At 41.8% G+C, this 24,419-nt stretch overlaps 2 protein-coding genes across 11 annotated transcripts in view; one reads left to right on the forward strand and one right to left on the reverse strand.

The window, feature by feature from the left end:
- Window positions 1-16,298, reverse strand: part of ANKS6 (ankyrin repeat and sterile alpha motif domain containing 6) — a 40,474-nt gene extending 24,176 nt beyond the window's left edge. For 9 of the 10 annotated variants that reach the window (XR_005627627.1, XR_005627628.1, XR_005627630.1 and 6 more), the window contains exons 1-6: window positions 15,805-16,298; window positions 11,659-12,158; window positions 9,035-9,079; window positions 7,162-7,366; window positions 3,624-3,730; window positions 2,022-2,170 (exon numbers count right to left, since the gene is read on the reverse strand). Coding sequence is in view for 6 of the 10 variants with exons in the window: in XM_039711075.1 (XP_039567009.1) it covers window positions 2,022-2,170; window positions 3,624-3,730; window positions 7,162-7,366; window positions 9,035-9,079; window positions 11,659-12,158; window positions 15,805-16,166 (1,368 nt within the window). In the remaining 4 variants the exon portion in view is untranslated. Of the gene's footprint in view, window positions 1-2,021; window positions 2,171-3,623; window positions 3,731-7,161; window positions 7,367-9,034; window positions 9,080-11,658; window positions 12,159-15,076; window positions 15,205-15,804 lie in introns of those variants that run through there. The other variant, XM_039711078.1, reaches the window with a different exon arrangement.
- A 7,928-nt stretch (window positions 16,299-24,226) lies between these two features.
- Window positions 24,227-24,419, forward strand: part of GALNT12 (polypeptide N-acetylgalactosaminyltransferase 12) — a 46,306-nt gene continuing 46,113 nt past the window's right edge. The window contains 2 exon segments of the mRNA XM_039711184.1: window positions 24,227-24,416; window position 24,419. The exon segment at window position 24,419 is cut by the window's right edge and continues 282 nt beyond it. Coding sequence (XP_039567118.1) covers window positions 24,353-24,416; window position 24,419 — 65 coding nt within the window. The 5' untranslated portion in view covers window positions 24,227-24,352.

Here is a 24,419-nt window from a genome sequence, read left to right on the forward strand (position 1 = left end):
ATCTCATCACTCATTTTAGAATCCTCATCTTGACAGATAACACACAAACTAGAAATAGTCTAAAGTTTAGGAATCAAAACATACAAACAAGGAAATTTGCATTAATCAATTTTGTTTAGACTAGAAAAAAAAGACTGAATATTATAGTTCTCTAAGTATTTATACAGTTCTTATAAAAATGAAGTGACCACTGAAAGAGACTCAATCAATTTAATGGGCAACAAAAGAAAAAATTCAGGATGAAAAAAATTCTGACCCAAAAAGGCATCAAGCAGTGGAATTGGGTGCTGATGGAGAAACCATGAGATACAGGAATGTTGTTCACCACAGTGAAAGAAGAGCGAACTGAACATCTGTCAAAGATGTTCTTGGCATGTTTATTCTGTCTCCTGATGCTAAGGCAAGTGAGCCTCACGAATTCCCTCTCATTCTCACATTTCCATCATCCTGCAGACCCCACACTCAGTCATTTGCACTGATCTAGACAAAAAATGCTGTACTGGCTGTTGCCATAAGTATCTTTTGTTTACAGTTCCAGCTCATCACTGAGCAGCTGTCCACATGGAAATACTGCTGCTACAAATCCCTCACCGCAGTCCTCTCTTCACATGCTGGCCCAAAGAGACATGACTGTTATGACATTGCCCTCCAGCCAGAAAATCTGAAAATATAATTTTTACTCTTTTTGAGTATTTGTAAGAAGAGTAAGATATGTAAGATACTCATGGTCAGACAGTCTGATTAGTAAAGCATTAGGAAGTGATGGGAGAATGGATTACATAGGCTTACGGGCTATATTTTTTATAGAACTATACAGAATACAATTTCTGCTGAAAAAAAGTTTGATTATGACTCGGAAGCACTGTAATATTCTGCAGTTTTGAGGCCAAATATTTAAATATTCCAGAATATTACATTCGTGCCAATAATTGTGCCTATATCCTTATCACTGGCAAATAGTTGGGGTTTTTGTCACCTCACAATCTTTTATGACCCTAATTCAAGCCTTTGTGTCATAACACTGCAAGGGTTGCAATCCAATCCATTGCTGATTGGTATTCCATAAAGCCAAAAGCTATTCTGACAATTTCCCATCTAAGTGAAATAGCTGAGTCTAAATTGATAATGAAGTTGTGTCATATTGAATGATAGCATAATCATATGAAAACAACCACTTGTTCCTTCATAGTTAAAACTGCAAAACAGATTTGAGCTGAAGCAGAACTTTAAATGGTCTTTAAAATTCATGTCAAAAATAGTCTGGAAATTAACATGACTTTTTTCAAGATCCTGGTAATATTTATACTTAAGGGACGACATCACAGACTCCAGGAAATTCTGAGGTACACCACACATATACCATAATGAAAGATTATTCACTAAATAAACTGATGCCCAGAAATAGGCAACAACAATGGCAAGGACAACAAAAGTAACTCTTCTTCCTTCTCTTTTGCAGTCAATGAAAGTTGAAGTACCTTTGTTTACCTGGGATACACTTATTCTAACTCCATGTTGTTTCCTATTGGAACACCACCATTTTTGAGTAAAGGATACAGCATGCCAGATGGCATGTAAGCCTGAAGTGCACATTCCTCGACAACTCCTCATATTAAAATCTCTGCTATGATCTTTTTAATTTTCAATGTCAATAGCCTGTTACCATTTATGGTTATGAAGGAGTCTACCCTCTGTCTAGATTTAAAAGCAAGATCCTAATGGAAATTGAGTTCCAAACTTATGAACATGATACCCTCCACTTAATCATGAGATCTATTTCTAGGCACTAAAATGCTTGAATGCAAACTCTTCCCATTGCCTTGCTACCTGATGAAATGGAAGTTGAATGTGTGCTACGCTCCACAAAACCAGAACACACTGTCAACAAGGAATTCAGAAACACACACAACTCCCCAACAAACCCAGTTACATATTAGATCCAAAACCCTTCTTAGCAATTGTTTTTTCTGTTTATACATTACAGGAATTAATGAGTTTTTATCAAGAATGAATATATTTACCTTTAGGCCTCCTTTGTCATCTGGCAACATTGGGACATTTAAGGATTGCCTGCTTCTGGAACAAGGTAGAGATGATCTGTTGTTCAGTTTATTCTTGTCTTTATCTACTTGCATGCATGCTGATGCCAGTAGCCTTACAAGCTCTGTATCTAAAAGGAAACAAATTAAGATATTGTTTGGCCTGTTTTGCTTTCCCAAATTAAAACCCATCCACTGACATTTTCCCTGTATGATCCACTGAATTTTCCCTGTAAATCACATACAAGTAGCAATTGATCTACCTCTCAAACACAAAGCAGATAAACCCCCAAACTTTTCTTTCTTGATCTATTTCTCATGTCTTCTCCCCACAATTTGGGCTGCAGTCTTATCATCTCTCTAAAGGTATTTATCACTATAAATAAGCATACTACTCAGCTGGAAACAGTCATATGTGACCAAGTGAACTGCCCTCCCTCACACTTTTTACAAGTTAAGAACAATATTGACATGTTCCCTTTTCTCACCTGGCACAGAAGAGAGTAGAGAAAAATGAATATTCTTTCTTCAAGCGTAAGTTGCAGAAAAGAAGTTCGAAAGTAAATCCCAAAGAGAAAGAAGATGTTCAGCCTGGACAATGAAGGGACTGAAAAGAAATGGTAAGAAAAAAAGATGGACAAAAAAGAAGTAAGAAATAAAGTAAGAGGATGAAAAAAGAACAAGCATGACAGGAAAGCAAAAAAAAACTCTGTAAATCTGCTTTTTGTACAGAAGTCAGGTAGGACTTTCAGAAAGGCAGAGAGAACTGAACGAGAGAGAAAGAAGTAGCAAACTATTCTGTCACAGAAGTTAGTTCTAAAATAATTCTCTGTATTTATTGTCTAAAATGTTGTACTATTAATGATCTACTTTTGACATAGAAAACAATCTGCTAGTAACCAAGACCACCATAACGTGGTGTAAGTAAATTCAGAGACTTCATTAGCAATAATGCGTTTTGGCTTCAGATAAATCAATTCAGGTACCAAGGAAGGTTGACAATAACAAATTGTAGATATAACACAAATTGTAACAAAAACTAAATGTGTTTCATTCAAGCCTCCCCAAAGCATGCTGTCTTGTCCTACAGCACTCCCACACAAGCAACTTGAACCCTGAGGTGTGATTTATTCTCAGCCTTTAGAGAACTAGCTGGAGGTTCAGCCAGAAGTTCCCTAGTTCTGTTCCTACTGGGCTCTCTTTGTCCTGTCCCTTTGCTGCTCTTTGTCAAGGGGCAATTTCTAGCTCCAGCTCATAGCTCTGTGCTAATGACACTACAAAATACCAGTGCCCCCACAATCAAATGCCACTCAGCTGGCTCTGGTGACACACAAGCACAGTTTTCAAGCATCTTCAGAACCAAAGGCAAGAGGAATGCACAAAATCTGTTATCCCTGTAAACTTATACATTCATCCAAACAATTAACTCAAACCTCACCACTTTCAGACAGGGTCCTTTTTTGGTCCACTCCAGCCTAGACATGAGAAGATACTTCCTAGCAACTGCAATGTATTTTCTAGATTGGAAGGAAAGTATATTTGTTTATATTGTACATTTCTCCACAGCATTTTGAAATAGCATACCTGGATCATTCAGCAGCATTATCAGGTCAAAAGCTGTGTATCCATTTCTCGCACGAAGGTTAACATCAGCTCCTTGATTTAACAAATACTTTACAACATTTTTGTTTCTTTAAGGGAAAAAAAAAACATTGATCATATTAAAGAACAAGTAAATGAAGAAAGAAGCTCCCAATACTCCATTTGCAACCTTTTATAGCATTGTTCCTGAATCAGAGATCAGTTTTACACATTCTACAGCTAACTTAGTGTAAAATTTGTTCACAAGCTCTTCAAGGGCTCCCACAAGTCCTCTGTCAGTTACATTTACTCAGTACGACTTACATTAATCAATATGCCCAAAGTTTGCCTTAAAAGCCCCCTTTGAATAGTCAGCTTCCTACCCTGATCCTTTTGGAAGTGACTGCAATATGTTGCTAAACAACCTTCCAATGAAAACCATTAATGCCTAGGGCAGAAAAGCAGATGGAACGACAAAGGACATTTCAGTAGTCATCATTTGCCATCTCTAATACTTCAATGCAACCTCATTTTCACAACTTGCACATTAAGAAATTGCACACAGAAAAGCCAAATTGACTGAAGATAACTTATAAACTTCAAACAGTACTTCACCTAATTACAGCTACAAATTTTTTAATTGAGAAGGCACATTATCACTTCCCTGAGGTGTTTAAAATGCAAAAACAATCAGCATTAAATGTCAACCAACACAAACACCACCAACAAAAGCTCCTCAAAGCTAGCTGCATAAAAGACACTCACCATCCTGTTCCAGTTAGCCCCTCTCCCCTCTGATACACCTGAGTAAATAAGCAGGACTAGCCTTGTGAGTTAAAAACAATATTTCAATTCAGCCTATGAAACAACTGAACAGACAACAAAGCTAGGGAAAATACACTCAATATCAAAACTCCTTAGCAGTGACTGACCTTGTATAAAATCAAACTCTGATATGCATCAGCAACACAGAGAAAAAACATTCTCAAGCACCAACAGGTAACTGCAAATTCTAACAATGAAGCTGAAAAATGGATCTCAACATCTCCACTTCACAGCATCATTTCTTATTCAGGTGACATTTCCACTCATGAACTCACTCCACACAAAATCAACCTGAAATGGAGGATGATTGTTACTCCTCTCTTCTAACAAAAATTCTGCTTATCCTCACCACAGCTCCTCTGCGTATTTCCTATTACTTTCTTACTCTTTTTTAAAATTATCATCCCTCCATCCTGCTTTACACTCCTGCAACTTGCGAGCACACAGAGACACAACTTTTTAGTGCCTCTGGCTCAGAGAGACCTTGCCTGCTCCCTCCTTCAAGCCCAAGACCCTTCACACTATTGGTGGTCCTGAGGAAGAGTTAGCTGAGGTTCTGTGGAGCCCAAAGATTTCCAGATGTTATGAAAAATTGCAACTCTCCATGCTAAGAAAAAGGCTCAGATGCTAAGTATAGAATTACAAGGATAAGTATTTATTTATGCACATGAGGTATTCCACCCACACTGGGGCACTGTGAATGTGGCTTTACACACAAGGCTCTTGTATATTTCAAGTGTACAACCTCCACTTGTACTACGATTGCTCATCATAGTAAAACTTAGCACAGCCACTGTACTTCTGCAGCATTCATGCTGCTCTTCTATTGATCCAGATGTCCCCGGAGTCACTCTTGCTGTCATTACTTACCTATGACACCATACAACACTGAGAGGGTTTCATAGATGGCTGTGATGCTGGGATTATCTTGGGTGACTAGGGACATATTTTATTTTTCATGGATAACTCTAAATTCCTAAGAAGCCACACCCTTGTTTCCAGGACTGGGATGTCCTTCTGGTCTTTTCACTGAGCCAGTGTCCTTTAGACAACTTTACTTAAGCATGAACAATACCAAACACTCCCAAAATTCCACTGCCTCAAATGTTAAGCATATTAGCAAAATTAACTTACAAAGTTTCACACTATGAAGACTGACTGACACACTACGGAGAAGACTTTTCATAGTCCTGTCCTCTAATAAACTGAACAGCCAGAATTTGAACATGTGCAGGATTCACTTGTCTATGTGCTTCCACAAACAAGTACCCGAGTACCAGCAAGGGGACATGCCAGCAGGCCTATCCATCACTTTGTACTGGCTGCTCCTATTCCAGCTGCGTACTGTGTGACTGATGCTAAGTTAAACAGCTGCATCAGAAAATCTGTTCTTAGTGCACTTCTGTCACTACAATCAATAAAGGTCCCAAGAATACTTCAGAAAAGTTTCACAAGGCAATGACAACTTGACCTCCTATTTTTCCTCTTTGTTGCACTTATATAGTCCAAGGAGATCTGCTGACTAAAAACAAAATCAGTGGTAGCGCATTAATTTATACAATTAATGCGCTACCACTGAAGAGAACCTTCACCTTGCTGAGGGCCTTATCTACAACCAAGAAAAGTTCAACTCCCTGAACTGAATATCCTGTATTCAAACAATGTTAAGTGTATGATAGATACCACATGTGAAGTACCAGCCAGGGCAATTTCTGAGGTCTGACTCCTAAGCAGCCACTTAGATTTACAAAGGAGCTTTATAGAAAATGACAATTATTTTAGTTGCATTTCCAAAAACTCGATAAAAACTAAAGGCTGAACAGGAGAACGTAGAGATGGTTTTACAGCTGGAAAATGTGCTACATGGAAGGCTGATTGCCTTGAAGTTTCACAGCTTCCTGTACACTGACAGCCCTGGCAGGAGGGGTGATAGAATCTTTCATAATACTGAAAAATATCAAAGGGTGGAAGCTGAAGTCTGCACCAAGGCTCCTGGAGGACTACGTTCCCAGTACTTAACTGAGCTTGCTTCAGGTTCCCAAATGTTTGACTCATTCTAAAATCCAAACATCACAGAATCACAGAATAACCTGAGTTAGAAGGGACTGTTGAATCCCTGCACAGCGCCATCCTCAAGAGTCACACCATGTCTCTGAGTGCATTGTTCCAACACTTCTTGAACTCTGTCAGGCCTGGTGCTGTGACCACTTCCCTGGGGAGCTCTTTCCAGTGGCCAACCATTCTCTCAACGAAGAACTTTTTTCTAATATTCAACCTAAACCTTGCCTTGACACCTCTAGCCATTCCCTCGGGTCCTGTCACTGATCAGAGAAGATGTCAGTGCCTGCCCCTCCTCTTCCCCTCATGAGGAAGTTGTAGACTGCAATGAGTTCTCCTCTCAGACTCCTCTCCTCCAGGCTGAACACGCCAAGTGACCTCAGCCACTCCTCATACAGCTTCCCTTCAAGGCCCTCCTTTGGACATTCTCTAACAGTTTCATGTCTTTGTCATACTGTGGTGATCAAAACATGATTCAGATCTGCTCCAAAAAGCTGAGGGTAGTGCAAGAGTCATGAGAAACTGAGGTCACAGGTCCCTTAATTTCTTTTAAGACCTCTCTGCTTCTAGAGTTATTATCAAAAAGGATTTTTTCTATTGGGATGTAAGAAAAATTAAACTTCTTTACTGCTAGACACAAAGAGAGTATATATCTTACCCATGGTACGTGGCCTGCATTAGTGCTGTCCAGCCATGAACATTATCCTGCTTATCAATATCAGCCTTTTTCTCAACAAGGAGCTGAACGAGGGGCAGCTGTCCAGTTACAGCCGCAATCATTAAAGGAGAGGCACCGTCAACATTGGTAATATTAACCTGACTCAGATCTTCGTCAATGATCTCTTTAACCAGCTGAAAGTTTCCTGCAAAACAGTGATAAAATATAAACTAAATGTTAGTTAATTAGTACACCTTTCCAGCTGACATAAAATTGCATGAGGCACTGTATTTTCCTCATTTTCTCTACCTGTACACTTATGGTGCAATCCCATTACAAGAATTATCTTCTGAAATGAACAACTAAGGAAGGCTGTATAAACTGCAGTGCATCCTGCTTGTGAAGACACAGATAGGCAGTATTTCTATTAAATTGCCATAAGATGATGTCCTGCAAGGAAAATTGATGATGCTCAGGCACCATGATTTCTCCTTCAAAGATTCCTGTTCCATTTCCACAGGCTGCAATCACAGAATCAACGATTTTTGAATCAAAGCAGGTGGGTACAAAGGCACTCTTAAAGGTAGTGGAGGTCATTCCTTCCCTAAAACAGGAAGGATAATGCCCTGTCTCACACTGACCAGCAAGTTCCTCTTACAAAGATAGTTTACTGATTCTAAAAATGCTTACTAATAGAATTCCATAACCTCAAAGGAGTTTATTCCAGCACTCAACTTTCTTAGAATGATTTTTTTTTCTGCCTCCAGTATTCAAACTACGCCTCCAATACAAAACTTCCCTACTCCTTGCTCAAGAGTAAAGTCATTTGTTGTCATTAGTCATTTTTACAGTTCTTTAAAAATTAATCTAATTTTCAAGTTTCCACATAAAGGTAGTCACTTGAGTTCTTGTCTAGATTGCAAAAAGCAGCATGAAATACGTTACTGAACATATTTGAACAAGGTTGTAGGTTTTTTTCTAAATCTTGAAGTAGGACCGCTTTTAAAAACTGTATGAGGTAGTCAAGATTGCCTTAAACAGAGAGCTTAAGCTCACCTATGTCCTGTATTTTTTGATGTCCTATGGCAAGCAAAAGCAGGGAAGAAGAAAAAGCAAAAAAAAAATCTCTGTGACTGTGTGTACCACCACAGGAACAGGGGCAAGAACAAGCAAACTGCCACGCAAATGGAAAAATTTTCACCTTTAAAAAACCCTTCAGATGGTAAACTGCTTCATAGCATAGGCTGCTTTCAACTCAATCACAGGCATGAACATTTTCCTTGGAAAGTCATTCAGAATCCCAGAAAAACCCTGCAGCCACTTGAATGCACTCACTGAAACTCACACCCACCAATGCCACTCAGCTAATTTCTTGGAAGAGGAATGATAGAAAAGCACATAACTACTTTTTATATGTTCCAATTCAGTAAAAGGCCGCAGTTGGCTTTTTTAACACAGACCCAGACCACAGACTTTGTTAAACAGAAACCATGGAACCTACAGAGACACCAGAATTTACTTTGAACCCTGGATACTCCTTTACCTAATGAGTTGGTTTTTCAACAGTGCTGCCATCCACAGCCAAATAAAAAAAGCCAAAACCCAATGTGCTGACCAGTATTCATTTGACCCCTCCTATGATACTTCTTCTGACCCAGCACTAACATCTGTAAATCTCAAAAAACACAGGGGTAGAAGAAGGGCACAAAATCATTCTAAAAATTCAAGAGACTTGAGGCTTTTCCAGGAAGATGTTTTGATAGCTCACACGTGAAGAGCAGGAACAGAAAAATCATGTTTCCCATGCGAGCAAACAGACATGCTCTGAAGTTATTAAAACTAGACAGGGTGAAAGAATCATGGCAGTACTTACCCAGTTTCAAAGCATGGAAGACATCAGGTTGCCTCTTTTCTGCATCTGAAAGAAATATAAACATTTCTATTAGCAATCAAAAAAAAAAAGCCAAAATCTCTAGTAAAATTTTTATACAAAAATTATTAAAAATTTTAAGTACTGTACTACATATGTTTAGGCATACATTTAATAAGAACAAAGAAAGTATTGACAACTTCTGTATTACCTTTGGGAAGAATGAATCACCTGTTTAGTTCTCTGAGCAGAGCTAAAGCTAGAAACTATAATAAGGCACCAGAACAGGCTTTTCAATTTCCATTCTCCATCAGGAAATTGTATTTGGAAACTCTTTTTTTCCTGCCTGGAAGTCTAAAATATCCACTAAAGAATTACAGTATGGTTCTGTGGTCTGGTGAAATCCCCTATACAACAGTGAACACTCTAATTGTATGGGATTATTTTGAAAAGTGACTCAAAAGGAGTTTTACAAGCTGCTCCAGTTTTATTTCCTCTTGAGTATTTTCAGGTTAGTTTGTAAAGGTCACAAAAATAATCGTGTCAATTTAACTACGCAGCTTGTTACTTGTGAATTAATATTCTTCAGCTCCAAGATAATCATCCCCATAACAAGAACTGCAATTATTATAAATTGTAATATTTTGACTGAATAATTCTTTTTACATGGCTTAACAGTGCTTTGAAAATTCTGACACTATATAAGATGAGGAAAAAATAGTGACAAATCTTTCATCTTCCACTCATGCCAGAAAATACTGTCCTCTATCTTCCAATCATTACGGACAAATTATTCATACAGAATCAATGGGGTAACAAAATTTTATGGAAAACAAGGAGACACTAAGCGATTTCGTCAGCCCAATTCTGTCATTTTTATGACATACAGAAAAGGTTTACGTTCACAGCTTTACTCCAAAGGAAGTCAGCTTAACATGCTGAACAAAAGCTATTGTTGTAAAGCCCAAAATACTCCAATAAACTCTTATTTTAAGACCAGGAAAGAGAGTGATGGGTTCTACATTTTCTCCTGATTCAGAAACTGCTCTTATAGAAGCAACTGTGTGTATGAGCTCACCACTGTAAAACAGATTTCAAAAGATTAGTTTAGGAAAGTACCAGGCTCCATTTGTCATGTGAAAACCCTGGAGGAGAGGCAGCTTCAGGGAGCAGGTAAACCTAAGTAACAACAGGGACAGAAGGCAGGTAACACTCAAGCCATTCCAGGTAGTGAATTTGCTACTAAGAACAGCTGTGGGAAGAGAGCTGCTTTCTCCTAGGAGGCAATTCACCCTATCTATGGCAAAGACCATGAGAAGATGCCAGAAGGAAAGACTGAGATCTGGGTAAGTCTAAGTAAGGACAGGGACATAAGGCAGGTAACCCTCAAGCCATTCCAGGCAGTGAATTTGCTACTGAGAACAGCTGTGGGAAGAGAGCTGCTTTCTCCTAGGAGGCAATTCACCCTATCTATGGCAATGGATCAGAAGAACAGTTCCTTTGCTGTGTCTTACATACGACAGAAATGATCTTTCTTCTCTTCACAGGATATTCAAGACTTCAGCGCTAGCAGGAGACTTGAAGTATGGTCAAAAACCAATGCAGAAATTTGCGTGCAAGAATAATGTTTTTACTCCCCTCTCTGCCCGAATGAGTTACTACCCTCCTGATGATGGAAATTTCCCCTCAGCAGAGGTGACAAATATCTGTCTGCTTTAAAGCAAGTCCAGTCTTCTCACTTAACAGAATCCTTCAATACTTCAAGTTGAGGCCAACTCTGCCTGAACATACATCCTATATATGCAAACACATGGACACTAGTGAATTCCATGGATCTCTGATCCTATGTACTGTAAGCAACTGATGCCTGTTCCTCGAGGTCATGAGCAAACATCTACAATGAATCAGTCCTGCGTGGAAGCATGGCTGTATGAAAGCTCTAGAGTTCCAACTTAACCTATAAATCAAAATCTGAGTTCACACCTTCTCTACAGCAGAAACAGATGTCTGATTTTTGTTCTTACTTCTTCAAGTACAAGGGAAGCTTGACCTGCAGGAATGACACCAAATGCAGACAACAGTTTTGGACATGTCCATATGGCAGTGGAAAATGATCTTTCTAGAGCTAGCCATTCCCTTCTGTTTTATAGCAAACAGTATAAAGCTGGAAAATCCAGCTCTTCCAAACCCTTTTGTTAAGCACTTCCCAGTGCTGGCTTACATAAATATCTTGAAAAGTGTCCCCAAAACAGCCAAATACAGACAGGAATCTTATCATCCTGCTAACACGGAAAAAATTTGCTGAAGTTGGGCACTCATACCTCAGCTGAAGTAGGTGTGCCTACTCCAACATTTTCAAAATCCAGCTGCAAATTACAAAGAACATCATTTAAACACTTCCCAGTGCTTAACCTTGAAAAGTGTCCCCAAAACAGCCACATACAGACAGGAATCTTATCCTGCTAACATGGAAAAATTTGCTGAAGTTGGGCACTCATACCTCAGCTGAAGTAGGTGTGCCTACTCCAACATTTTCAAAATCCAGCTGCAAATTACAAAGAACATCATGCCCATACAAAATAAGCTCCTCAATTTCTAAAGTGAAACAAAAAAATAACATTCCATACCTGCCTGAGGCCTAATTGTTGTGAGAGATTCCAAATAGTCCTTCATGTCTTTGTGTTTGAAGCCAACAGAGATTTCAAAAGGTGTTTTATGTAGTACATTCAAGTGATCAGGATTGGCACCTTTCTCCATGAGCTGCTGTGCCAAGCTCACCTTTCCACTAACGGCTGCCAGCATTAAAGGACTCCAGCCCATTGTCTTTAGACTGTAGTTGCAATCAGCTCCCCAGTCTAGCAACAGACGTACCACTGCCTCATGTCCATGCTGAGCAGCTGCCATCAGTGGAGTGATATCAGGAAGGTCATCTCTGCTGCTGTTAAGTACATTTGTGCTAAAATGGTCATAATTGTCCACAAAAGCTCCAGATTCCAGCAAAAATTTCACCATGCTCACATGACCACCTCTGGAGGCCATTGTGAGAACACTGGCTCCTAACTTGTTTTGTGCATTGAGATCAGCACCATTTTCCAGCAAGATGTGGGCCACGCTTAGATGTCCAAACCTTGGAAGAAAGAGACACAAGGGAGAATTAACACCTTGGATTGCAAAAAACAACATACTCTGAACCTAGAAAACTTCATTACCAAATTTGCCAATTGACTAATACGTACTCTGTGAGGGATCATATAAACATCTCTGAATGTGACAATGGGCACCTTGCTGGAGGACACCAGTCATCAGCTGAGGACTGTAAACCAAACCATTCCACATGCACCAGTGACCACGTTCATAAAGCAGGCATCCATTGAAGAGGATGGTCTGCTCAAAGCAGCAAAGTGCCAGCTTCCTTTTCTGCTGCACGGCACCAACTCATAACTTCCATAAACCAGAGTGTCCCTTTCATCCTCTTTTTCCACAGATGTATCACATTAACAGATCAAAGCCAGTTTGTTTCTAGAGATCTTTATTGAGTACCGTCATTACTATTGAACAACTGGAGTAAAAACTGCAGCCAGTGCTAACTAAGGAAGAAAAAGACCATTTTATCAACTGGAGAGTCAGTCTTTTATATTTGCATTATCCCTTGTTTTCCAGTTGTGAACCATCAATGAACTCCCACAATGGAAGAAGACTTAGTGAATACAGATGTGTCCATGAAGCTCAGAGAAGAACACGGTGAGTGGCCATCACTGCTGTAAAAGTTAGCTGAACTTCCCTGAACACCAAGGGGACCAGAGAAGATCTTTAAGAGAAATGGCTTGCCAGCAGAGTGGGACAACTGGCCATGTGAATGGACTTCCCTAAAACAATCAATGGAAATTATTCTGCTTCTCAGTCAGAGAGACCAGCATGGGGGAAGCATCAACACAGTTCAGCCCAACACCAAGTACCAAAATGGAATGAAAATAAATTTTAAAAAAGGTGCTTGAGTTGGCCCCCAGCCAGGTATTCCTTCCTGATAATTGGAGATACCCAGTGCATAAGTTGACAAAAGGAGGCAGACAGAACAACCACAAACTCACTCAGTTAGAACGCATAGAGTAAATTTATTTGTTACCTCGTGAACCTGGGGATCCCCAAAGCAACACACAGGCAGAGATACAGAAGGGGAGAAGCAGGTACCATTACCAGTTCATGCTAAAGGACCAATGGCCTGCAGTTCATGCAAGACTTATCAAGATTTATTCCTGGCTGCAAGGTCACTTGAGTGATTTACAATCCTCCTCAATAGTCCTGAGGTTTTTAACTCATTCCTTCCAACACCCAGCACTGTGATGATGAGCATACAGGGACTGCTAATGGGTGTGCCATGGTGTCTTGTGATTCGACTGTCTGTTGCAGTTGCTATGTCAGGCTTCTGCTATGATTTCAAGAGACTTCTGTATTACAAGGCTAAATTAAAACCCTGTGTAATATTAAGTAGCTTCCAATAAAGAAATATGGCACCAAACCCTCCTTGTGTGGAATATCTACAAGAACTTGGTCAGAGTACTGAACTCTTGACACCAGTTTTACCAGCAACCTACTTTTGATATCACTTGACTACCAAAAGCTCTGCTAGTTTGTCAGTAAGCAAAAGGCAATCAGGCAAGCCACACATCCAAACAGCCAGTTATCAGTGAGAAAATGGAAACCCCATATTTTAATAAATATAGTACTTTGACAAGATGTGTGTGTCGTGCTCTTGTTGCAGGCATCATGCACTGCTGCATGCTCATGTACGTTGTGCTTAGCACAACCCAACTCTGACCCTGAAGGCAACTTTTGTACATTACAACAAAGCAAACCTTAGTCGAGGAAACTCCAGAGAATGCCACTAACCACTTAAAGCAACCACGAGCCCCAAAGTCCTTTGTTTCCTTCCAGAAAGTATACAGTTGCAGGAGGAAGCCTCTGGAGCTTGTACACTCCCTAGGTCTATCCTGTACCCTTCACTGCATCTCCTCAGTGGAGCCTGCAACCCCTGCACATAGTTAATTTTATGCATATATGCTACCTCCTGTCCAACTGCAACAGAGCTAATCACAGCCAGAAAATTAAACAGCTACCCAAGTCTGAAGCCTACCTTTGGACAAACACTGGGCTTCCTTTCTGGTTATCCATTAAAAAGAAAAGAGAAAAATGCTCCTCTACTTTACACTTTTCAACCATATATGCAGTACTTTTCAAATGCCAGCCAGTAATTTCTTGAAATCAGTGAGAGGGTTTTAGTCATCTAACTTCATTGTTTTTAGGGAATGAGCATATGGTTTTCATTAAGGGGAAAAAAAATCTGTTTCTGCAACTTTTTTCCTTTTTTTTAAACCTTCATAAAATAACCAAATTGTTGAACCTTGTCTTCCTTGTTCTTACTGAGAAACCAGTTGTGTGACTCATTCTTTGGGAACTTTCTATGGCCATTAATTGAAAAGAGAAATGTTAACTTGGAAACAGATTATTTTTTTCCAAGTATTTCAAAGTTATGAAATTTAAAAAAAAAACAAAACAACCAACCAACAAAAAAACCGACCAAACAAACAAAAACTCCCCCCAAAAAAACACCAGAAAAACAAAACAAAGCATAACACCACCAGAATAACAAAAAACATTTATTCTCTTGATTAAGCATTCAGCTATTATAGCACAGCAATGCCCTCCAACCCTGCAAAACAGGCCTGTGAGCCCAAGGTGTGCTTGTAGGAATAAAGACAAGCACCAGCACCAGCATTAGCAACACGGGAACCTCCCACGGCCCAGCAGTGGGTTAGGCAGAGGACAGCATCACCGATGCAGAAAACAACCGATTTGTCATTAAAAACCCTCAGCAATGATTTTCCCTGTCCTCCAGCAAGGCAAACACGGGCAAGCCACGGGAAATTGTTTCAGCTCGCTTCAGTACATTTTGCATCAGACGTAGCTTTCAACAAGCAAGAAAGACACATACAGACAAAAAAAACCCAAACAACCCATGCAAAATTAAGTAAGGCTACGTGCATATACCTATGGTCACACAGGAGAGCTGTGTTTCGTGTAGCTCCAGTTTTGCACTGGCTTAACCAAGGAACAGCATGCATTGCGTCAAACACCACATTCTTAACATGAAAAGTTTCTAATGCACCAAGATAACACCGGACAGTTCTACACTGGACAGCCCCTCCTTACCCCCGCCCAGGGACGGGAGCAGGTGACCACTCCGATCCCCCGGGACAACTCCGGGCTCCAGCAGCGACAACCCACTGCGGCCTTCAACATGGCGCCCGCCCTCTCTCCCTCTCCCTCTCTCTCTCCCACGCTGACCCCCCCGAGCTCCCCGGCGCCCTCCTTCGGCGCGGGGACCGCGGTCCTGAGAGCGAGGGAGCCGAGCGCCCGCGGCAGCCCGGGGGCGGGGAAGGCAGAGCCCCGGCGGCCCTCCCTCCCTTCCCCGCCCCGGGCTGCCGCCGACTAGGCCGATGCTCCGATGGCGGTCGGAGACCCGCTGACCCGCCGGAGCTCCCCGGCGCCCTCCCTCGGCGCGGGGACCGCGGTCCTGAGAGCGAGGGAGCCGAGCGCCCGCGGCAGCCCGGGGGCGGGGAAGGCAGAGCCCCGGCGGCCCTCCCTCCCTTCCCCGCCCCGGGCTGCCGCCGACTAGGCCGATGCTCCGATGGCGGTCGGAGACCCCCACCTCGGCACCTCGGTCCTCATCCCTCCCTTCATCCCTCCCTCCCTCCCTCCCTCTCTCTCCCCCGTACCTGGCCGCTTGCATGAGGGGGCTCCATCCGTAGTGGTTCCTGCTCTGCACCGAGGCGCCCTTCCGCAGCAGGAACCGCACCAGCTGCTCGTGGCCCCCCGCCGCGGCGAACTGCAGCCCCGTGTTGCCGGCCTCGTCCGTGCAGTCCACGGGCACGGCGGGGCTCGGCGGGGACGCCGCTTCGCCGCGGGGCTCCGCCGCCGTCTCCTCGGGGCCGCACGACGAGGAGGAGGGGGCCGCCGTGTCGGCGGGGCCGCCGCTGCTGCCGGGCAGCCCCAAGAGGCGTCGGGCGGTCTCGCAGTCGCCCTGCTCGCAGGCGCGGAGGAAGAGCTGGACCTGGGGGGGCACCCCGCACTCCCCCATGGGCAGCGCTGCCGGGCCCCGAGCGGCTCGGCCGCCCGCTCGCCACCGCCCCCGCCGCCGCCGGGAAGGCAGCGGGGAGGAGGGGACTCGGCCGGCAGGAGGAGGCCGGCCCAGGGCGGCCGCAGCGCCCCGGCCGCTCTCGCACGGCGAGAAGGGGGAGCCGGGCTGGGCCGCGCTCCTCGGAGCCGGCGAGGGTTATCGCAGCCTGGGCCGGGGGTCTCGGCGCCTCTCCTGCCCCGCCGGCAGCCCCAGTGGTGTCCTCCCGCCTCGTCCAGCCAGCCCCTGTGTCCTCACGGCTCCTGTCCCCTTCGCCAGGGGATTTCTGCGCTCTGGCAGGGGCCGTTCCGCGCCGTTACCGGCTGCCACACAATCGAGTTACGTGTCTTTGTGCCCGGGGTCACGGCGGCAGGCATTCGCTGTGGGGCTTATTCCTTCTCACCTGACACACCAACCCCTTTTTCTTGCTTCACAACGCGACTTCCTACAGCCGGGCTCGGTGCCTCTGCCAGCCCCGCTCCGTGTACCTGATACTTCAGCCTTTACTTGCACCGTCCTACTTGGTGTCTCCTTATCTCCAAATATCTCTCGCGGTCTCTCTCTTCAGTGAGATACAGGATTCGAAGTTCGGTCTTTTCCCCTACAAACACCCATTTCCTATCTCCTGGCAGTGCTGATTACTCTCAGTTTAAAATGTTTGTGCATAAAATGTGAATTTCTTGTGTGTCTTCAGTATCAGCCCCCCAGGAAATCTGAAACCTTTGCTAGGTTAAACTGATTTTACAATATCTAAAGCAAGGCAAAAAAGAAAAGAAAAATCCTGAACTTCGTCACTCAAGGATATCGTGTTGCGTCCCTATCTGTAAATTCAGATAGGTAATTTTCTATGAAAATCAGTAACTTCAATGGCAGGACAGAGCACTTGTTACAGGGTGGAGGGTTTGGGGATGAGAAGACAAGGAAAACTTGAAAGGAGTATAATAAAACTACCAAATGCCACTAAAATGTAGCAATCCCCTGGTTTTAGTCAGTGGTATCCTTATCTTCCAAGTTATACAGCTTTTTGGCTCTGATACACTGGCAAATCCAGATCACCAGGTCATCGTGGCAAAGGGCCAAACAAATTACACTTGGAGAAAGTCTACAGCAAACAAGAGTCTTGGCTGTAGTTATGGACACTTATACAACAAATAATACAAACAACAAATAATACAACAATTTCCTAGACAGGGCATGTATCCAGGGATACTTTTCTCATTATAGATAGCATGTGTTAACTCATGTAGAATATTTAAGTATGTGTCGCCTACATTTATGTTAAAAACAATTTTCTTAAGCATAAAGAAGCTTACAGTGGCCATCAGCAGAGTAAAAATGGATAGCTAGGGAGAATTTTGGTCCAGCCAAAGCAGCCTACAGCCATCCTTACATTATAACAGTGTAAGAAGCTTGCTATTGTCAATAAAGCTGGATGGTGCAATTCACTCTTTGTAAGATTTCAGAGCCTGGAAGAAGGGAATGCCAAGAGTGATTAAAGCAATACATTATTCATGATTGAAGAAAATTGGGTCGTACATACCATATCAAAGTGCATGCTCGGATATAGTCAAATTAGTGACAGGATCACTCCAGTTTATCTTTGAGATAAGCTACTCAACATGTTGATCTTACAAATTTATGTTATGTAGCTGACGGTTATGCTATCAATTTCTGGTTTGAAACTCCAAACAAAGATATCATGAATGGAATTAGAAACCTATCAACAAAAGATTTTAAGAAGTTTATAAGACGTAGGAAATATTTGATGAGGTTTAAAAAATGAGAGGGAAAATTATTTGTCTTGAATTCTGCTGCTGTCATCTGATGATCATTATCATCTTCAATTGGCATCCTAGGCATTTATACTGGTATGATCACTCAGGGATTTCTATCACTGATAGAAATCCCTGAGTGATCAAGGCAAGGAAAAATAATCAAATTTCTTCTGAAATTAATAAATTGCTATGGAATATTCTCCTGGATGATGCAGTACCAAGCTCTTTGGAAAGTACAGGACTTGATTTCTTCACCAATGAAAGAACAACCTAAGCCTTTCACACAATTCATTAGGATAAGATAGTGGAGAAAACTTAGGTTGTAAAATAAGATGGACAAAAGAAAACCAAGACTCTCAAGTGCAGACTGTGTGTTAGTTGTTCAGAAGATTTGTCCAAACTGCATCTTTGTTCAGTCAGTGAAAAATGCATTGCTTTTGACAAGAAATTCATTTGCATCAGTTCTGTGCTAATTTCTATAGGTCAATGTTATATTGCTCCAAGGTTAAAATAATTTTAAATTACAGAAAAAACCCTAATGAATGAAAAAGTTACTGTCAAATAAAGATAAGAAAAGTGCAAGGAACAGACCAGGCCCACCAAAAAGTGCAGAACAGATAAGGCAGGGGTACACATGTCAGGAATCAACATCTATGAAGCTTTCCTAAGTCTCCACTGCTGATGATCTCAAAACACCAGCAAGGAGATACAAGCTTTATTGATGCTACTCATCATATAATGTGAAATAAAAGAGATAAGTTACTTAGGGTCATTGTTCTTCCAGACTCAGAACTAAGCATTTGCCAAACAAAGCCTAGGAAACCATTAGAGCATGTAATGTACCTGTGGAACTAGTAAAGTGCATAATATAATATGTGTAATATAGTATAGTATACTATATAATATAGTATAATATGGCAAATGTGCAATGATGTAGAACTACAAATAGGCCAGGTAATGTGACAAAAAATTCCATTGCTCGTACAGTAGTAATAGGATGTAATATACTTGAACACATACCATGACACATGAGCAAATCTTTACCTCATATGTAATTCAGGATCATGTGATATGGGAAACTGTAAAATTGCCATCATAATCAAAAGCCTCTCAGAAATATAAAAATGCAAGTAGTCAAGCAATCTGTTCCAAAGAAATCCATAAAACTAGAAAAAGCTGACTCATGCATTTTCAAAGGCTGAGGATGGTGGCATCTCAAATCCCCAAGTATGATAGCGTTTATTCATGTCAATTTAAGAGGTAAAAGACTTATTTTTAACTGTAAAATCTTACTGATATGAATCACAAGAAAGTCATACTTCTGAGAAAAAGAAAACTGAAACATTTAGTGTGTCTTTTTGTGTGAAGACACTTATCTCTGCCTTAATGAAAAAGAAGACACATGTATTAGAAATATCATCACAGAAAAGGAAATGCTTCCCCAATATCACTGGACTTATGTATGTTAACTGTGGCCCTTTCAGGCATAGAAACAGAAACAACCTTGAAAAAATTACTAAAACCCAAATGGTAGTAATTAGCTACAGTGTAGGGTGACATAGATTAATTTCACAATGTAATATCTGCTTGACTTATTGGTTCAGAATTTTAATCATGGTCTTCTCTTTGTCTACTATGACCAGCTGCTATACATTTTTGAATGAGGAATTTATTTATTTGTTTCAGAATATGCCATAATTTTGACAAACATTCAAAAAGTATTTGCAACTCAGTATTTTAATTAATCCCTGTCTGCATGAAAATCTGTGAAAAATCAGTCAGGTCTCCAGCATATCTTCATTAACGTGTCACATCATACCATACTTTGTGAGCAGAACTGCAGCTCTGTTCCAACACTTTCTGACAGCTAAGCTTCCTGGCCTGGGTTTCCTTTATGTACGTTATCTCTTCCACTGCCTGCAGTTCATGCTTGCTATTTGGCTTAAGAGAAAAATTAAATGCAAGCAATACATACCTACAGCAAGCAAATATATTGATTGGTGCCTTTGACATGCATGTTCTGTCTTCTGTCTGTCCTGGCTTGTATGTGACCTTGTATGTGTGTGTATATTATATATGTGTACACATACACATGTACATGTGCACATACATGTTCTACAGAGATCTGCAGACAGGTGCAGCTGAGGTCTTGCCCGTAATCCACTGAATGCTGCCTCATCTTATTGACCTGTCACGAGAAGAATTTCACAGCATTCATCAGCTTGATAGAAAATCCCTGAAATAGGTGACAGTTTCCATGTCAGTCATCCAGTTTGTGTTTTTATTCTGTTTTATTTTTAGGGTTCTTCCTCTCATCTCAACTCCTCGATCTCTCTGCCTCTGCACTACACACCCAGCTTCCCTCTTGACCCAAAGCCCACCCTGCTGAAGCACTCAGGACCCTTTGGCACTGGGGAAACAGGGTGCGGCTCATTTTGTGTTTTGCATGTGCTGTGCAGCTGTCTCAAATAAAGAGGCTTTCAATCCAAACACATTTATATATTTTTAAAAAAATCCTTGGCACTGGTAGTGCAATAGGCTGAATAATAATATTTTTAAAATATTTGTGCTAATAAAGGAGAGAAAGAGCAGCCAAGATGAGAACTGGAGGGGTGTTGCAGGGCAGTGCACAGTTTTTATGCACAGTTAAAACAATGGTGAACAATGAGCCCATCAGTCCAATGCTATCTCCAGTGGGTATGCTTTATAACTTGGATGATTCCTCCTCTCCTTAAGCAAATTTTCTATCTATGTCCAAAGTATTCCTACATCATGTTTCCTATCATATTCTTCTGACTTTTTTTCTTTAGAATATGTAAGCATTAGCTTTTTCTAGAACTAGGAACTTTATTCTGCTATACATTATTTGATACTTTATTTTTACTCTGGAAGTGTGAATTTAGGAGGCTGTTTAACTTATTGAAAATGCAGTCTTCCCACTCTATTTCCATTTTAGATTTTAGCTTGTTACACACAAAAGAAAAAAAGGAAAAGTTTCTATGAGGTGAATTTTAAATATTTTGTAAAATTTAATAGCTCTGTTTTTTCTGTAATGTATATGTCATCACTAAAAATAAGAATACCTTTTAATAACTATACAGGTGTCAAATAGTTCATCTTATCTTACCTCTTTAAGTATTCCCTTTATGTAAACCTGGTCCTTCAATAAGCTCATGTATTTTAGATTAACTAAATATTACCTGCATTTCAAACATATTTCAGAGAGCAAGAGATACACCCTTAATTTCAGCTATTTCATTCACTGTTATGTGAATTCTTTTGGACAATTGCGTATTGTTGTGGTCAGTCTTTTTCTCTTAGTGTTTTTTGAAAAGTTTAGTTAATATTTTGGATACTTTTTGAGGTGAAGAAAAAAATTTCTGTTTTTAAAAATAAATTTTTCAAACCCATTGATTATTCTACTAATCTTCTGTTTTAATTTGGACAACTAAGGGTGCAATAGATATTTCTAGATAAGTAATTAGGGTTTCTATATGATTTGTTTGGTTACTCTGCTTATCTTTGGTTGAAACTCCTGAAGCAACTGAAATTATAATTCACTAAACACTAAAAAATCATAACAAGTTATTCTAACTTCCATTGTTATTCAACCTGAAAGAAACAAGAGAACTGCTTAAAAGGAACTTCTCCATGAAAATTTTGCTACAAGTTTTATGGCTAGCAGTAAACTCATTCATTTGCCTTGTTGATTGTAGATATTTTTCCTCCCCGCTGGGGCTTATTTGTATGTTCAGAGAGAATTCTTTATACCTTAACTATTTCAGCTCAGAATGTTCAGTGTTCCCATAACATTTACATCCCAAAAATGTTTGAAAAGGTTTGACAAAACATGTTTTAACCTTCATATTCTTTACATCTTGTACAGACTTATTTGTGAATGCAAATAATTGATTCTTTATGATTTTTACATTAACCTCATTACTGTACTTTCTCTTCATGAATTTCCTCTGGTTTATGTGTTTGGACATCATCCCCAGGGAACTACTGTTTACTAGCAATACTTCAATCCCCACTGCAATGGTCATCACAGAAAGTCTTCACCCATTACTTTGCCATAGGAGCATTATTACTGCTGAGAGTAGTTCTGTAATTTTTGGTTCTCTGTTTCCCATTTTTTTGTTTCAGAATTTCTTTTAGTCATGTGATCATGTTCTTGTGCTTCTTCCATATTGCTCTAATACTTAAAATACTTATATAAAATACATATTCTTATAATATTTAAGAACCTCTGTAGAAGAACTCTCTGTGTTTTTCTTGATTTTTTTCCCCTCACTCTTCTTAATTAACTCTTAGTCCTACACTTTGCTCCTTACGTCTTCCCAATCTCCTCAGTAACTTCTTTTGGGAGTCCAGGAGGATCTCTTCTCCTTTGATTCCTTCCCAGAACAGGCTTCCTTCATTCAGAAAGATGGCAAGCAAGAAGGCGAAGCAAACACTGAGCATGCAATAACTGGTGCCACCTGACTCTTCAGACCCAAAGTTTGCTAGACATGACATCCTTTATATGCAGTGTAAATTCTCATATCCAATATACTGATATTTAGTAGTTGTCTACAAAGCATATTGAAACTAGATTTATGCCTGTATAACTTTCTGTGATAGCTAGCTGTATAGCTAAATAAGAAATAATCTGTTTATACACACAGTCATTGCAAATCCACCTAAATTACTTGATATACACTAGCTTGCCAGAATCACAATCAGCTACTGGTTTTCAGCACACTTCTGTCCAGAGCATGGCCTCCAGAGTAGCTGACTCTGCGTTTGTTGTCACATACAGTATTTATTATCATGTAAAATCAGAAAATGAGAAAAGAGCTCATAGCTGTGTGCCCTGACCCTGATAGTGATGACATTTTTCCCCTTCCTTAGTGTCAGTTTTATTTACTCCTCAGTAGTGCTGATGAGCACCACCCAGTGCTGTGTACTGGGCTGAAGTTCTCTCTCTGGGCATGAGCGAACTCCTCTGCTGGGTTGATCTTGTCTGGCCTCCAACAGGAGAGGATGTTGCAGTGAACAGTCTCTTTGGAAAACGGGCAGAGAAATTGACACCTCAGAACCAGTTCCAGCTCCCTGCTGCAAGTGAGAGAGAAACTGTATCCAGTTATGTCACATTTATGTTAAAGTATTTCAAATGCAAAATCAGGAACTCTCGTGTAATTTCACGGCCTCCAGATCACAAGTTTAGGCAGATGGGGCTTCGTACTGTTAGGGGCTGAAGTAAAACAATCACTGTGGTTATGTTGTTGAGCATGAAGCAAATCTGAAAGTTCTAACTAGTGCTACTGTTATTTTTTCCTCCATGACTCTGTCAAGACATAGAATGAACTGCCTATTATGTATATAATAAACTTAGGACTTTCACTAGTATTTTGGATTCCTCTCAATGAGGCCACATTGGTTGACTTCTTTTTTCAACCAAGAGCACTCATTTCTTCGACAAAAAAAGCTTGTCATTAATGCCTGTAGCTTCTTAGCCCGTGTTCTGCTCTGCTTCTGAAGCACATGCTATTCTACAAGCAGCATAATGGATGGAGCCTGGTTTCCTATCAATTTGTTCCCTCAACTCCTAAGCTCTTCCTAGTGTCTCTGTGGGAAATAACCTCCCTTGTCCTGCAGCTCTGAAAATTTCTGTCCATAGACAGCAAGCCCTGGGGCTGTCTCCATCACTTCCAGAGGTCAAAGCAGCTTGCTGTGGTCCTGGCAGCTCAGTGCCAGCAGAGCTTTCCCTTACTGGGGAAATGGCATATCCACCATGCAGCTACCAGCGCTTATGAAGATTCCTCAAGCTTCAAGGCGACCAGATCACCTTTCCCTTGAAACGTGACAGCAAAAGGAACATGCCAGTCTCTCCCCACATCCCTGCTCTCTGTGATCCGGCAGAACCGGGATGGGTCAGGACCAGCACTGGTTCCACCGGTTGCGTCCCCAGGGTGAACGCGGAGCAGGCTCGAGCCGTGTGCCTTCCCTGGGGTGCTGGAACCCTCGGGGGCCAGGCAGCCTTCGGACCGCCAGGAAACCGAGGGACATCGTTCCCGGGGAGGCGGCTGGCGGGCGGCAGGGGCGCGGCACGGCTGGGGGACAAGCGGGGCGGGTTCCCTGCCCAGGGGTACCGCTCCCGCCCCGCGGCAGCGCCCGTGCCCGGCTCTTCCGCGCCGCGCCCCTCCGGGCTGGCCGGCGGCGGGGCGGGGTGAGGGAGGAGCCGGCGGCGGAGGAGCCGTGCGGGCTTCCTGGCGGGGCAGCGCTGGCGGCGGGCGGGTGTCGCGGAGTGGGCAGGTCCCTGAGAACTTCGCCGAGTCTGCCCGGGGCGGAGGCGCGCCCTGTCCGTGAGACGGCAGCCGCCGCCCGCTCGGCATGGCCGGCCGCCTCGGCCGCGGGATGTGCTGGGGCAAGCGGGGCCGGGGCTGCCGCGGCGAGGGCG

The sequence above is a fragment of the Passer montanus genome, unplaced genomic scaffold (assembly GCF_014805655.1).
Source record: "Passer montanus isolate IOZ18808 unplaced genomic scaffold, ASM1480565v1 scaffold24, whole genome shotgun sequence".
NCBI classification, from domain to species: Eukaryota; Metazoa; Chordata; class Aves; order Passeriformes; family Passeridae; genus Passer; species Passer montanus.